Raw genomic sequence first — 14895 nt, forward strand, 5'->3', positions numbered from 1 at the left:
ATTTAGGGACCATACTCCTGATATTTTGAACCACTAGACTAAAGAATAGTTGAGCTCAAGGGTTCAAACAAAGAATCAAATTAAATTACTATCAATTTTGCAGAAGTCAGCTGTTCAGATGTTTGAAAAGGCAAGTTGAATCCCAGGCTACATCTAGTGACCTCATTTAGATATTGGCTTTTTGAGGTAACCACTTTAATCTGTCTTGCTTGGATCAGTCTAACTCTGCTTTATTTCACAGTGAACTGCTATCTAAGTGAAGGATGTACCTGCCAAGCTTCAACCTTCTTGATATCTGCACAGGAACCGTTGGTGAAGAGCCCTCTCCCAGGTATGCAGGTGTATATATCTTGCAGGGCATGAGCAATGGAGTAGACGGCTAAGTAGACATTGTAGGATATCCGTAAATGTGTATAATCCATGTAAGGGGTCTCGACACTACTGATGTTCTCATCCCCTGTACAGAGAGGTCGGAAGGCAGTAGAGCTGTTGCTTATCCTGCCACCACCTTCTTCGTGACCTCTCAGGAAGGTGTCCACGGGTAATGGTCCTTTAGCACCTTCTTGGAGGTGGCAGTTAAATGTTTCTTCCCAAAACTCCTTGGCAAAACCGTTGTGGACAGACTTCCTGGGATGGACTTTCTGCAGGAATTCCCGGAAACCTGGGATCTGCCCAGCCTTCAAAGCGAATCCAATGGTGCCTCCGACCACATGGAAGTATTCAGGCATGGCGATCAAGGAAGAGCTGGCCCAGGCCTCGCTGGCCAGCCAGATCCTACCCGTGATATTTCGTCGGACGATTTCCTTGATGAGGGGTTCCAGGTCTGGGCCACTGGAGAAGACGACGATGACTTTGGCTGTGGAATTCTGGATCACCTCCACCACTTGCTGGATCTCTTCCTCATCAGAGTACTGGGAGATGAGTTCGCTGAAGTCGATGCAGATGTCCCTCTCCTCAGCTTCCTCTCGGAACTTCTCGATCCCTGGCCGACCATAGTCATCATCAGCTGCAATTGTGCCCACCCAGTTCCAGCGGAAGTACTCGATGATGTCAGCCATGGCGGTGGCCTGGTGTTCATCATTGGGGATGGTACGGAGGAAGGACTTGAACTGATTTTTGTTGCTGAGGAGTCTGCTGGAAGAGGCATAGCTGACCTGGAAAGAACACAGAATGAGTGAGTGATTGAGGTGCCAGGTGAGCCTCCAGACTGTGTGGAGGAGGCTTTTTGAGCATTCACTGATCTAATATATAAAACGCTGGTCACTGCAGACAGGATGAAGGAGTGAAGACGACCAGAATCTATTCCTCTCCAGTGTGAGCACTCAAGCATCTGTCAGTCTATCAAGGGCATTCTAATTCCCAGCAGGTGATCCTTCACAATGCTACCTTCAAAAATGGGTCTGATCATAAAGTCAACCCAACAACAATAGGATCTACTTATCCTTTATGCACTGTTCCATAGTTTCTCCTAACTTCCTCTGTGCTGCCTCATTGGCTACAATATATCCATGTACATATCTTCTGCCTGTGGGGTCCAGGTTCTCATTTGAACATTTTAGCTTCCCCTTTACTATAACGAACACTTTGTCCATGACTTACTTCTGGAAGGAATCAGGTTCCCTTTGGGTTATGAACCTAAGGCTCTTTAGAGAAGCCTCTGGGATTCCCCTTTCTTATTCTGCCTAGTTTCTCTCTTCCAGTCTCCAGCTATTCCCTCTCTCCCCTCCTCTATCTCCCCACCTCCTCCACGCCAGCAGTACTTTAGATAAAAGTACCCTCAATTGCAGTCATTTCTAAGAACTGTTTATCATTTAGGCTCAATTAGCCATTTAGGTTCATTAGGCTCAATTCCCCTTCATCACAATAATGATGATGTACATCATTAAATACAGTCAGAAAAACATCCTTTCCTCTCCTGGCTTCTCAGTGAGTTCAACCACCACTGGCAGCCCTTTCCTCTGTGCAATTTCATGTGGTGGTCGAGGCCTCTTGACAGGCTTTTGATGTGGGTCTCCAAAACCTAGAGAGGCTGAAAAGGAACCCTGGAGAAGCTGTCTTGATGTGTTTCCACTTTCTAGGACATAGCCAGTACTATATTTGAGCATGGATGTGGGTCACCAAGGGTAGAAAGCCTTACCTTTTGTGATAAATGATCCTTGCCTGAAGAAGCATCCAAATATCATGTAAAGCATTCGTTAGTGCAGAGCTTCCCAATTTCTTTTCAAGTTGTGGCAAACATAGAAGGTGGGGTGAATGGAGGAGGCTGACCAGCCCTGGTGGGTGTGTTCTGACCACCCTAGACCCCACCCACCATCCCAGACCTGGAGAGGGTCAGTATCTCAGCCTATCTGCAGCACTCTTGTGTGTCTTGGCTCACCAGTTAGGAAGTTCCAAGTTATTGAACCATTTCTTCTGAAGGACAAAGTATTTTTATTTTAATTTAATTTGAGGTTTATTCATATTTCATCCTTGCATTCTTTCAGCATTTTTTGCCACTAGCAGTCTTGTCTTTCAACTCTTTTTTTTTTGAATTTTTGAATTTTATTTATTTTTTTATACAGCAGGTTCTTATTAGTTATCCATTTTATACATATTAGTGTATATATGTCAATCCCAATCTCCCAATTCATCCCACCACCACCACCCCCCGCCACTTTCCCCCCTTGGTGTCCATACGTTTGTTCTCTGTGAAGGACAAAGCATTTTTACACTGAATGGAATTTCTTCTTGGTAATGAAGGAATGTTTAATATCTCTTGTTCTCCAGTTTTCTAGAGAGATTGAAAACTTCTTAAGAAAACCATGTTGAAGAAAGTTGGGGGAATGCCTTTTTAATATTTTTCACTGATTGAAACAATTAGTTTTCAATGTTCAGTGCTTTAAAATGAATTCTTTCTATATATTTCTCCTTATTAATGAATAGTTTCTACATCAAAAACATAAAAGACATTGATACATGAAAGACTTGGTCCAACTTTGCTAATGAGCAGGCATTATTTTTCTGACAAGAGCTTTGATTTTGAGAGTTATAATATGAAAGTGATTTTTTTCCTTTTATTAAAATAGCTCCTTCTTGCTCTACTGTGACACCTCATGAGGCAGGTAGTTAGACTAAGTAATTGTTGAGATGTCATTGTTTTTAGAGAGCTCTATTTGCAGACCCAAACAACAGGCTTCTTGATCAGGTTTTTGCAAATGAAAAGTCTACTCAGGCCTTTTGTAAATTCATTCATTATTGCTTACTTCTTGATACTCTTTTGAAAAATGGGCCAAAAAGGGTTTTAAAGATATAAAAATTACAAACAAACATATCCTCCATGGATATGTTTCTCTTAAAGAATGCATTTATAATATTTTTCCACTTTTTAAAAGGTAAACTACAAAAGTGGGGATAAATACCAATTCATTACCCACTCCCCCCCAAAAAACCCCTTAAAAACACACAAAATTTTTTTATTGTAAGAGGGGAGAGTTTCATGAATGATTCAGAAAACTTCTAACCACAACTTGTTCTAGCTGGTCTGCTTGTTCCATCCACTTGGTGGCGTGAGTGGCATAAGAAGTTCAACTGGGGCCGCTGCCTTCACCCAACAGGGCAGTGGTTCCCAGCTCTGCTGCACATTAGACTCATCTAGGGAGCTTTCAGAACTCCTGACGCCCAGGCTGCATCTCATATCAGTTAAACCAGGATCTCTGGGGGGTGAGTCCCAGGCATCAGTATTTTTAAAGCTCTTGAAGTGATTCCAACATGCAGCCATGACAGAGAACCACTGCTGCAGATACACTTACATTGGTTTGACTGATACTCATTATAGTCTTCTCAGCACTTTTATAATTCAAGTTCAACTTAACCTTATATTTCATCCAAACCACAATGAATTAAAACCCTCCCCTTTGTGTTCTTTATTTACTTGATGGCAATTACATCTTATGTCTGTTGGCTATGACAACCTGCTTTAACTGTGTATTTAAAATATTACTGCGCAATATGCCAAATATAAAGATGCATATTTGCATCTTGCCCAACACATTTACTCTTGTGGGCTTTGTCAGATCATTTTGGCACAAAGATTACAGAGCCAGGGTTTCCCCATGGGAAACACCTTTAATTCCCTGAAGTAAGGATTCGGGAAATGATGACGAGACTTTTTCAGTTGCCACATGTATAAAAAGGGATAATGGCTATCACCAAGGAGACAGAGACCTCCCAGCATAGAAATGTGAATTTATCAAATCAAACAAATTTTAAATACTAGACACTGAAGAAAATGATTTAAAGCATGATATATAATTAAATTTAAAAATTGATATATGAGATGCAACACAATTGAGCTGATTCTCCCATCCATGGACATTTAGGTTGTTTCCAATTTTTCACTACTATAAAATGATGTCACAGATCTATAAATATTAATATGAAAAAAAGGTTTGCTCTATAGTGTTAATGGGAAAAAAAGCAGGTTATAAAATGGCATTTAGAGTCTGCTGTCTTTTTTTGGTGAAAAACATATGCAACTTTGAACAGATGTTTATTAAAGCACTTATTTCAGTGAATTGTTAGTATCTGAAAATGCAGACGTCTATTTCCCTGTCTAGGCTGAGTTCCTGCAGGGTGGAAACTGCTTATTCATATACACTCTACAAGTATTTGTTGAATGAAATAGAATATTTTCCATTTCTAGAATGTGCAAGATAATGATTAAGTTCCGATTTTGTGAGAAAATATGCCCTGCTTTCCTCTGAGCTAAACTTTCAACCAGGGGAGAGAGAGGCAGAGACTTTTAAGGGACTAGGATTTGGGGCAGATATTTTGGGTTTGAAAGGTGGGATTTACATCATTTGGTCTCATTCCTTTTAGTAAAGGCAGAAGAATGGCCATTTACTGAAGGAATGGAGTGGAAAATAAATAACTGAACCCTCTGGAAAAAAAGACAAAGTTTTATACAAGGTATGTTTAAAAGAATTTTGGAAGAATTGTGAAGGCCCAGTTGACGTTGTTGACTCTGGGGTCTCAAAAATCCCCAGTGGTCATGATACAGATAATTAAAAGATCTTTTGTGCCAAAGTAAAGCCAGAGAAGGGAAAATAGCAAACTGTATGGACACTGGGTGTGGCATCCTCCCAGCCTGCTTTCCTGGCCCCTGCCCACATCGCCCCATCTGAGATGGCACGGGTACCTGGGGGATGTAGAAGAGCCCCAGCAGGTTTGCCACCGCTGTGGAGATGCCTGAGCCAGTTGCTCCCACCACCGCGATAGTAGAGGGGATGTGCTCTGAGCAGTTGCAGAACTCATCAAGGTTCAAAGAATCGATTTTGTTCTGGGCCACAAAACTCAGGGTGGCTTCCAGGGCTTTAGAAACAGTGTTGCAAGTGTCGAATATCCTGTATCCCAGGGTCATGTTGGGAAGAAGGGCTGGGCTGCTGTTTATTTCCTCTATGGCAAATATCATAGCTTGTAGCCAGCGAAATCCTCGGAAATTATACCTGGAAGAAAGAAATGGAAGAAAGCAAGAGGCTTTCTGGTCAACTTCTTTAGAGTACAGACTGGGCAAAGTTGGTTTGAACCTGGTTTCATTACTCTGGTTTCATGACGTTGTGTTTTTTGAGACTCAAAGTCCTCTCTGTAAAATGGGGATAACACCTACTTCAGAGGGTGGCTGTGAACATGAGATAATTATGCAAAATTCTCAGCATGGTGCCTCACACAGAGTTAGGGACCAATAATAACAAGGATTGTGGTTAGTAATAGAATGAATCATTTGTATCTGCCTCATCCAACAAAGAATTTGAAATAACTGATATGAGGTACTTTAGTAAAAGTAATACAGATATTAAAAAAAAAAAAGGAACAGGGAAAATATAAATAGATTAGGAGTTGAATACATAAGAAGCTAAAAATAACTTCAGATTTGCAGAGTCACAAATATAAACCGACATTCCTGGAGGTTGAAGAGGAAAGGGAAATGAGTGATATCATCTTCATAAACAAACAAGCAAACAAATATTATGCATAGGAAGGCTGTTCACAAACAGTGGTCACTTCTGGGTGGTAGAATGATGAGTTTTAAAATTGTGTGCTTTTGTCTTTATACTTTCTATTTTAAAAAATAAGCATGCATTGCTTTTCAAAGAACATTATTTTAAATAAAAATCAAGCAAATTAACAAAGAGAAACAGGGTCAGTGACATAGTTTTCACTCTTCCAGGACACAGCACATAGTGAGAGCTTGATAAATGTTCTGAATCAGTGTATCAGCGCCCAGAGAAGAAAACCTAACAACTCTGCAGGTTCTCTCTTTGTATCTTGGGTTTCAAGACTTGAACTCAAAGGCAGGGGGAAAGAAATACAAGCTGTTATACTTCACTGTATCAGTCAGGTTCCTAAAGGTCCTGGTCTAACTTTTAATGTGACATTTTCTCTTAGTCATTTTCTTCATGTTTCCTTCATTTATTTATTTTTTTTAAACCTGCAAAGTTATGAAGATCTATTACAGAATATTTCATTACCTAAAACATGTATACTGCTAAACTGATTTTCCTATCTTTCTTTAATACAATTAAAAAATATATATATATTATTTCAGAACAAGCTCTTGCTTGATCTCAGGTATGTAAGTGGCACCTGCACAACTCTGTCCAGCAAGGGAACAACAAAAAGGATATTTGTCCACATGGGTTATGTGAAGGATATAAACAGCATCAGTGAAATTCTACACTTAGTTTTTCTGCACTCATAAAAAAATGTGAAAATGTTATCTAATTTGTGAGCCCTCATTAGAACACGAGCAGAAATCCAGTTTTGTTGGAATGATTCTAGTTTTCATTTTCATTTTCTAGCTATCAGGAAGACCAAGGGAAAGTGCTGGATCCTTTCTGGAAGTTGCAAATCTCAAGAGAAAGTGCTCTTCTCTCTCTGAAGATGGGTCAAGCCTTGAGGTGCAGTAATGGTCTCTGATGTCCAGATTAAGGGAGGTGATATACAGCCCTCTGTACTCTGCAGAAGTCAGATACTATTTGAAGGAATTGTACCTAGTGTTAGATGCCATATTCTAAGAGTCATGATAAATTAGGGAACATCAGAGAGAGGGCATCCAGAATGGTGAGGGTCTGAAAATCATGTCATGAAACAGTTATTTAGAAAACTATTTGGTCTGGAAAAGAAATGATTCAAGGGGGCATGTTAGCTGTCTTCAAATGGCCGAAGAGAGAGTCCAGTGAGAGAGTTAAGATGGATTCTGTGTTTCTCTATCTATGTAGATGGATTCTGTGTTAGCAGGGGGATTTCAGCTTTCTATAAGAATTTCTAATGGGAGTGATTCCAAATGCTACGGACTGCATTTTGAAGATGCCCAGGTCATGCCAGCCACTGAAGTTTCTTTCAGCTTTAAAATCCTTAAAAAAAATAAGAGTGAGGCAGCCAACACTCAGCTATTATGACCACTGGGGCACTTAAGGTCATTAGGAGATTTTACTACTTAGGTTTGCAAAACCTACAATAAATTTCTTTCTAGGTACTTGGTCTTCCATTAAGTAACACAGCCTCCAGGTGAACAATGATGACTCAGTTACCAAGTGACCAAGCACGGCTCCAACAGGCCATGGATTTTTCTATACAGTATTTTTGACATTTTATTTTTGGAAAAATTTCTTTTAAAAAAATGAGGGAGGGCGGAATAATAAGCTTCAGCATGGTTACCAATCACCATTTTTTAAAAGAGAGAACCAACTTTGAAAAAATTATTTCTGGTTTGGTACAGCTTTTCTCCAACCACCAGGAGGAGAAAAGACTCTCCAAGGTGGCTCCTGACCTTACCTGATACATTCCACAGACTCCGGCCTCGACTTTAGATCTTGATCTTTGGCTGCTACTCCAAAATGAATAGGAAAGAGCCCCCCAAGGATAATGTCCCCTTTCTTCTGGGCTCGCTGGTCAGGCCCATAGGCAGAAGTGCACCAGGTAAAAGCCAAGAAGATCCAACAGCAGCTATAAAATGCCATAGTTCTGCTTTCTCTCCAGGGGGAGGGACAAGGGTGCTGGTGGTCTGGGGGCCCCTGAGAACTTTCCCCCTTGGTGCGACTTACTCCCTGCGGTGGAGGCACATGTCTACAGAATTAGTAACAGAATGGAACTGTGGTGTTTGAGTTTCCACTTCTGCCCTCTCCATTGCAGACTAGTGAGGTAGGTGGTTCTTGAGTCTTCAGAAACCACATCATGCAGAGACCGCCTGTAGTACTTTCTAAAAACAAAAGAGAAACAAAATGAATTCAACTAAGCCTAAATCCCATGTTATTATGATGACTGAAACAGAAGTGGCTCAGAATTTCCATTTAGAGAGGCTGAGGGGTAGCAGGTGGGGAGGGCATGGCTTAGCGCCTCATTTTTATAGCACTTCATGTAAGATACAGAAAATTTCAATTGCCCATATCAGAGAAGGACGATGTTCATTTTAAAGAGGCCACTGATAAGCTAAGGCCTTCACTGATGTTGCCACTGGATTTTAATCCCTTCATTCTTCCGTGTGAATAATGCACAGAATTGGCCTAGTGGTAGCAGTTCCTTGTATTATAATACTATTAATGCTATTTTATTCAGCATATATGTTTGTATGGAAAATACAGAATGAGTCATATTTAAGTTTAAATCTGACTCCAAATCAAACAAAAATATCAGAGAAGGCCACTTATTTTTATTTATTATTGTACTCACCCCCCCTTTCAGGGCCTCCTCATCCCAGATTTCTGGTTCCGTTTATAATATGATACTCTATAAACCTTTGAAGAATAGTTCTTGTAAAGGATGCAGATAAATCAAGGGTTGGATTATGTTGTACCAAACTCTACAGCTGGATCTAGGGAATGGTCCTTCTGCTTTAGCATGATTATCCTAGTAGGAACTCTCTGCTCTTCTCACTCCACACTCTATCTCACCCACGCTGTGGGTCAATTACTAATTACCAGTTACATGCCAATGTTGACTAACTACACAGCCTCTCCTGAGGTTCAGGCCCAAGCACTGAACTGTTGACTGGACATCTCCACCTGGATGTCCCACAGGTGCTTCCAACTTGACAGACTCTAAACTCACCTTCCTCCCAACCTTGTTCCTCCTTCACTGTCTTCTTCCTCAGCAAACGACATGCCATCCACAAAGACACAAAATAAGGAATCCTCCTTACCTCCTCCCTGTTCTCATCATCATCCTTCATATTCAAACAACCACCAAGTCCTGTAGACTCTACTTCCTAAATCTCTTTGGAATCCATCCACACCTTCCCATTTCCAAGGCCATCTTAAGTACCCTGGCATTTCTTATTTGGGTTTATGCAACTATTTCCTAACTGGTCTTCCTGCCTTCAGTCTTGTCCCTTTGCAATCCACCTCTGCAAGTCTTTGGATGCCATGGAACAAGTGGTTTGAAGCACAGACTCTGGAGTTAAACCTGGCTTTGAATCACAGTTCCACTATTTCCTAACATATGACTTTGGGTAAGTCACTTAACCTCTGATCTCAATAAAATAATGCATGGAGAGCCATTAGCACAGTGTAACTAGTAAACTCACAGGAAATGCCAGCTGTAATGAATACCTTTCCGGCCTCACTCTTGCTAGTCTTCCCTTTGAACTCCATACTGCATGCACACAGAATTTCCTTTAGATCCTCAAGTTAGGCCTTTTAAAAAATTCTTAGACCTCACACATGCTGTTCCACCTCCTTGGTCCCTCTGGAAAACATCTACTTGTCTTTTAGCTTTCAGACGTCCATAACTGTGGGAGCATGGCTTGGTCAGCTGTGGGGTCGTTGTGTGAATGGAGAATAGAACTCCTATGGGCCAGATACAACCTTGTACCAAGATGTCCAGCTTGGGGAGTGGAGCACAGGTTGGATTTCTACCCACACTAACCCCTCAGTTGTGCAGTGAGCAACTTTGAGGACTCCTTAAGGAGACCTGCCCTGGACTCTCAGATTAGGTAGGTCCACCTGTTAAAGTCTTTTATATCTTGGATCTTGGAGTTCCCCTCTTGGAAGACTGATCACACTTTGTTATAATTAGATGCATAAATGTCTGATTCCAGACCCCAAGCTCTTAACCATTGTCATATGCTGCCCCTGCCCCTTAGGAAGGGGGCTCTTTCTCCAACAGCATTACAAGCAGAGGGTGCTGGGCCCCAAATGGAAGGAGCACCCCAGCAGACACTCAACAGTCACAGAACTGTTGAAATAACATCTGAACATCCATGACCATCCTAGTTCTCTGACTCCAGTCCTGCTCTTAGATTTTTGGCTTCATTTCTTGACCTTGGTCATATATTCATTCATACATTTAATAAGTACACGTGCTAAGGACTGGAAATATAAAGGTACCACACACATCATGTTCCCTGCCCTCAGGAGCTCCCCAGCCAGTGGGCAGAATTTACCTCAACATTCAGAAGTGAAAAAAATATATATAGTAATTTTGTTTCCAATGACTAAATTCAACTTTGCTCCCCAGTACTTAGCACAACGTCTGAAATAGTAACTGTTGAATAAATGCTGGTTGAATGCATGCACAAGAAAAGGAAATACTTTGGGAGGAGACAGAAACTAGCATTTATTGAACCAAGCATAGTGTCAGGTCCTTTACACATCCAATGTATTTTAAACTTCACATTGGTAAAGAGGGCAATACAAACTCCACTTTTGAGATGGGGGACTGGATTACTCAAGTGAGAAATTCTGGCACTTGAATTAAGAAGGCCTCAAGAACTCAGAATATTAAGGAGTACTGTGTGGTGTACTGAATTAGGAAAGGGAACATTACAACTGGCTAGGGGAAGTAACTGAGACCTGTTAGATTTTTCCTGTGAAAGATTAACTACTTGGAGAAGTTTATTAACTTCATTAGTCCATTCAAGAGAACATTCATGGCAAGAAGTAATAGATGAAGGAGAGATTTCGGGTCAATTTGTAGCAATTAACTCCTCGAGTCTAATGTAGTCCCCAAACTACCCTTTTTAGTCCAATTACCAGAGTCTAATTTGCTTTCAAAGCTAAGAATCATTCTAGATCCTCCATGCCCCTTTCCTCCCATCTCCAATTACGCTGTCTTGTTAATTCTACCATCTCTCTCTACTCTGCCTTCCCTTTTCCATTCTTGTTGCCACTGCCTTTGCCAGACTCCCATCGCCCCCACCAACTTCCTTATTGCAAAAGCTTTCTTTTCTTTCTACCTCACTCCTCCTACCCACTAGATATCGACAATCACAGCAGTACCAAGCATGACCCTAGCACAATGGATTAATTATTGGGTTCATCATTGTGACTTCATCTTGCAACAATTAGAATACAAAAGTTCTTGAATAATCACTAACATTTCAGTTTTAGGATCTATGGTAGAGATTTTAAATTGTATCCCTTGTACCATACTCCTTTTATGGCACAGTAAAATAGTTTTTAGCTGGACAACGTTGTCCAGAATAAAGACTACTTTCTCCAACTTCTTTTTATAATTATATGTGGTTATATGACTATGTTTTGGCCAGTGGGATGTAAGCTGAAGTGCCCTGAGGCAGCTTCTAGGAAACTTTGCTTAAGAGACAGTTGGCGTTTGTTCTTTCATCTGCCTTCCTCCATTCTGCTGCATGGAGGTGGGTGTGACAGCTGGAGCCCATATTGAACCATGAGCATATCCCAGGGAATGATGGTGCCATGAACTGAGGATTTCATGGAGCAGAAGCTCTATATCAGACTGTTCCTGGACTTTTACATGACAGAGAAAACAAGCTTCTAGCTTGTTTAAACCACTGTTATATTTTTCTCACTGCAGTTATATTAACAGTATCTATCCAAGAGTCACAAATAAACTCATTTGTTCTCTTTATTGTAAGTTCATTTCATTTAAATCATATATAATCATGTTTACCCTCCTGCAAAAAGTATCGCAAATACAAGCTGAAGCTAGTATTTGTTCTTTATCTCAATGGCAGATATGTTTGGAAGAAGAAATGACCCGTGGAACAGCTGGTTTTACATTTAGAACGTCCTTGAAATCACGAGGAGTGTTTCAGTACTGACAGGTGATTGATTGATCATTGAGCTCCTCATCCAAGAGACTTGGAATGGGAGGTCAGAGCAGACTGGTCTATGGTTCCACAGGTTCATGAACTTCTAAATTCATGCAACTATTTATTCACTCAAGAAACATTGATTGAGCTCCTCTGTTTGCTAGACACTAGGGAGTGCAAGGTACTGAGGAAAGAAAGTTGAGACTGTCGCCTTCAATGTGCTCATGGTTTAAAAGGAGACGGGAAGATGTATTATAATTACAGTGATACAGAAGCTAGGAAGAGGCATGAACTAAGCATTGAGAAAGTACAAAGGGAGGAGTGACATTCTTTCTGGTGACTGCCAGCAGAGTGAATTAACTCAAGGTGGGGACGGACGCTTCATGAGGGTAGGGCCCGTCTCTTTTTCTCATTGTAGCCTGGCACCAAGCACAGTGCCTAGAGCTTAGTAGATTCTCCACAGATATTTGCTGAATGAATGAATAAAGCATAACCAGTAAAAACCAGGGGCTGGTCGGGCAATTCTAGGACAGAACAGGGAAGGGGTCACCCCACAAGACTGAAGGTTCCCAAGGGCAGGGGCCTCATCATGCTCACAGTTGCATCCCCAGCATGGAACAAGGAACCTGGTACTGAATGGATGCTCAAAAAAATCTGTTGACCTTGCATTTGTCCAAAAAGTTGGATGGCTCATCCAAGTTCCAGAGTTAAGGACAAATTAACACAGGATAGCAAGGCAAGGTTAGGGTCAACACAGTAATACTTTAGTGCTCATCAAAGTAAAAACCCTGTCTCTTGCCCCTTGGCTTTAACATTTCTGGAAATTGTGTAACTCTAGAGCAGAATGATTTTGCCCACATTTCAACTAGAGAAAAGAGAGGCATAGATCTTCTGAACATAAAACCACTCTTGTAAATTAGAAGCACAGCAAGCTCAGAAGCTACAACTTCTCAATTCCTAGGCTGCAGAAATAAAAATTCTAGGTTGCCTAGAAAAAAGGTGGAAACCAAAATTGATTTCCAATAGAGATCATTTATCATTTATCTTCGTAGGGTGAGTACACTGATTTGTCTCCGGTTTACTGTACTGTGATCTTTGCCCTCTTTCGTCACTCTGATCATAAAGAATACTAACAGTAAGGCGTGAAGCCACCACTGCAGAAAGGTGAAACGTGTATGTTTTAATGAGGGTGAACAGGGAGAAACCTGAGAAAGTTCAACCAATAATCACAAAACCCCACGTAGCTGGCTCTGGTTACAGCTTTCTTTACCTCTTGCTGAGGACACACCCACAACATGGGTTATTCTGTGCACCTGGTACACATTTGCCAAAGAATTAGGGACATCTCAACTGTCATCACAAACGTGACCATCCTCAGTTCTGTGTCAGACTTCATTCTTTCTCTATTAAAGCAAGGGGCATCTTGTTTTACAATGAGGGCCCTCTTTCAGCACTGGGGGAGCACAAACTGCCAGGTCACACTCGGCTGCCTCCCTCCAGCCCTGCTTGCTGCCCGCCCACCAGCTGCACAGGGTCTTACCCTCCATCTCCCTGACGACAGGTGTGACTTTTGGAGAGTCCATGCCTCATTTAGCTCTGGTAATGGCTTAACTGAGTCGGAAAAATGCAAGGACAGGAGCGTGATAAAAACCAGCTGAGTTGGGTCCCCGTTAGTCATTGGAAAAAGCTATCAGGGAAGGGAGGTGAAAGGATGAACGAGGATGGGGAGGAGCAGCACGGGGGGCGCCGAGCAAAGTGGGGCAAAGAGCCGAGACAAAGCAAATAAAGAAGACAAATAGGAGAGGAAACGAACATTCATTAATGTTGTACTATAAGCTCCTTGACGCAGGGCCTGGTCTGTCCCTTTCGTGGCCTGGGACCTGGAGGGGCTCCGTAAAGGACTGAATATGTGTGGAGTGCCCATGGCATGATATACTGTCTTAGAAGTTTATGAAACTATTGCAAGAAGAAAGAAAGTGACAGAAGAAGAAAAAAGAAATAGAATGGGTGTTGAGGGGGGTGAACAATTAAGGTTAAAAAATGACAAAAAATGCTCATTTCTCCGGTCCAGGATCTTGTGAGTTGAAAGTAAGTGGACACTGGCTTTGGGCATTAACATTACTAATGCAGGGAGGTCCAGGACTGAGTGAGTTCCTTGGGACATGGGACACGAGTTACGAAATTCCTTGGCCTGGAACATTTCCCTTAAGTAAGCTCTGCTGATGGATATGTGGATACCCACAGACTTAATGAAACGGTTCAGGTGAAAAGCAAAGACATGCAAGTCATGTTTTTATAAAGAAAAATGCCAGAGCTTCAAGTCCTACGTGAAAGCAATGTTTCTGTGGAATAACATCCTCAGTATTTCCTTTCAAAATCGCAAGGAACCCTGACTACCCAGGCTGGCGTTTTTCAGCCTGGTGTCCCAAGACGTGCCACCACAAGGTATTCTCATGTAAGGTAAGTTTGGGAATTGATGTGTACTCTGTGCCAAAGGGCACATTCATCTCCCAAAGGCTCTGATAAGTCCTGCAGTAAAGAAAACTGCTTCACTTTAACCCACTCATTCCCAAATTTATTTCGGCCTGGGACACTTTTCTCCCTGCAGGACACTTGTTACAATGCTGTGAAATACAGGCTTGGGAAGTGCTCACCTAGTGGAAAGCATAAATCCCTTCACCTGAGCCTCTCCCAGTCTCTCTGCATGCATTTTTGAATGGAGAGGTATGTCTGCCTCTCACTGGACCTAACATTTTTTTAACCCCAGCTATGAAATTCCAAAGGGTAGTACCAGAAAGAAGGAAGGACTGAGGTGGGTTAGGTGAATGCTGATGCAGTCTGCCATCATTCTC

The 14895-nt window shown here is 41.6% G+C and overlaps 1 protein-coding gene across 3 annotated transcripts in view; it reads right to left on the reverse strand.

The window, feature by feature from the left end:
- CASR (calcium sensing receptor) overlaps positions 1 to 14895 on the reverse strand; it is a 79398-nt gene that overhangs the window by 22026 nt on the left and 42477 nt on the right. For all 3 annotated transcript variants that reach the window (XM_036851732.1, XM_036851730.1, XM_036851731.1), the window contains exons 2-4: positions 7813 to 8236; positions 5177 to 5483; positions 270 to 1154 (exon numbers count right to left, since the gene is read on the reverse strand). In XM_036851732.1, coding sequence (XP_036707627.1) covers positions 270 to 1154; positions 5177 to 5483; positions 7813 to 7997 — 1377 coding nt within the window. In that variant the 5' untranslated portion in view covers positions 7998 to 8236. The remainder of the gene's footprint in view (positions 1 to 269; positions 1155 to 5176; positions 5484 to 7812; positions 8237 to 14895) is intronic.

This window comes from Balaenoptera musculus, chromosome 4, assembly GCF_009873245.2.
Source record: "Balaenoptera musculus isolate JJ_BM4_2016_0621 chromosome 4, mBalMus1.pri.v3, whole genome shotgun sequence".
In the NCBI taxonomy this organism is placed as follows: Eukaryota; Metazoa; Chordata; class Mammalia; order Artiodactyla; family Balaenopteridae; genus Balaenoptera; species Balaenoptera musculus.